General features: G+C 37.2%; 1 protein-coding gene across 1 annotated transcript in view; it reads left to right on the plus strand.

Annotated features, from left to right (window-relative positions):
- LOC109221779 overlaps nt 1-1075 on the plus strand; it is a 3087-nt gene extending 2012 nt beyond the window's left edge. Inside the window, exon 2 of the mRNA XM_019386227.1 lies at nt 41-1075. Within this exon, the coding sequence (XP_019241772.1) occupies nt 41-1075 (1035 nt within the window). The remainder of the gene's footprint in view (nt 1-40) is intronic.
- Nucleotides 1076-1625: the final 550 nt, after the last annotated feature.

Genomic DNA, 1625 nt, shown 5'->3' on the forward strand with positions numbered 1-1625 from the left:
AATAGGTATGTTGCAAGCTTTTGCCAATATTTCAAACAAGATATGGGTGTTTGTGGATGATGATCATGGGGTAAATGTGATGATAAACATGGAGCAGCAGATGACTTTAAAGCTAATAAATATGGACACTCAGGTCTCATTCATTGTTACGTTTGTTTATGCTAAATGTGATTCCATTGAACGTATTGAATTATGGGACAGCATGTATTATTTAGCTAGGGATATGTCACATCCCTGGCTTGTGGGGGGTGATTTCAATGTAATATGGGATGAAGAGGAGAAGTTTGGTAGTTTGCCAGTTTCAATGAATGAGGTCAATGATTTTCGACATTGCGTAAACACTTGTAACCTCACTGATTTAGGATTCAAAGGGAGTATATTTACTTGGTGGAACGGGAGAGCAGAAGACGATTGCATTTTTAAAAGGTTAGATCGATGCTTAGCCAACATAGAATTTCAGCAGCTAATACCTGGATTGGAGGTGTCTCACTTATCTAAAATAGGGTCTGATCATAGCCCAATGTTGCTGACTTGTAACCCTACAGCAATACCAATTAAGAAAGCATTCAGATTCTTAAACTTTTGGGCAAAACATACAACTTTTAAGGAGGTTATTAGAGAGAATTGGTGTGCTGATTTTGCTGGGAATCCTTTCATTATGTTTAATCACAAATTGAAGAAAGTGAAGAGAGCTCTATCATTATGGAGAAAAGCTACTTATGGTGACATATTCCAAAAAATTGCAAGCTTGGAGGAGGTGGTTTTAGTTCATGAAGCTCAGTTTGAACAGCATCCTACGCAAGAGAACAGAGCTAGGCTTCAAAAAATACAAGCAGAATTGATAAGATATCTTGCTTTGGAGGAGGAGTTTTGGAAACAGAAGGCAGGAATGTTATGGTTTCAAGATGGAGATAGGAACACTAAGTTTTTCCATGCGCATGTTAATGGCAGAAGGAAAATGTTTCAGCTTAAGAGAATACAAAACAATGATGGGAATTGGCTAGAAGACAATGAAGCCATGGCTGACGAGGCTGTGAATTTTTACAAGGCACAATTTCATGAAGAGCAGGTTTAGAAGTATAATAGAGAATGTTCTTCTAACTCAAGAAATCATCACTGATATAAGGCTTAGAACTAAGGCAGGTCCAAATGTGGTCATTAAGCTTGACATGGCAAAAGCATATGATAGATTATCATGGCTTTTCTTGACCAAAATGCTGAGGCAACTGGGTTTCTCTGAAGCTTTTATTGGTTTGATCTTTGATTTAGTTAGAAACAATTAGTATTCTATCCTTATTAATGGTCAACCAAAAGGTTTTTTCAATTCTACAAGGGGAGTTAAACAAGGTGATCCTTTGTCACCTACATTGTTCATTCTAGCTGCTGAAGCACTATCAAGAGGTCTGAATTCTCTACACTCTAATTTATACTTCTGTGGATTTGGATTACCAAAGTGGAGCCCAAAAATAAATCACCTATCCTATGCTGATGACACTATAATTTTCTGCTCCTCTGATGATACTTCCTTGAGGCTTGTTATGGAAATTTTGCATGCATATGAGGCAGCTTCTGGGCAATTAGTAAATAAGGCAAAATCTGCCATATACATGCATCATTTAACAGAT

Source organism: Nicotiana attenuata, unplaced genomic scaffold (assembly GCF_001879085.1).
Source record: "Nicotiana attenuata strain UT unplaced genomic scaffold, NIATTr2, whole genome shotgun sequence".
NCBI classification, from domain to species: Eukaryota; Viridiplantae; Streptophyta; class Magnoliopsida; order Solanales; family Solanaceae; genus Nicotiana; species Nicotiana attenuata.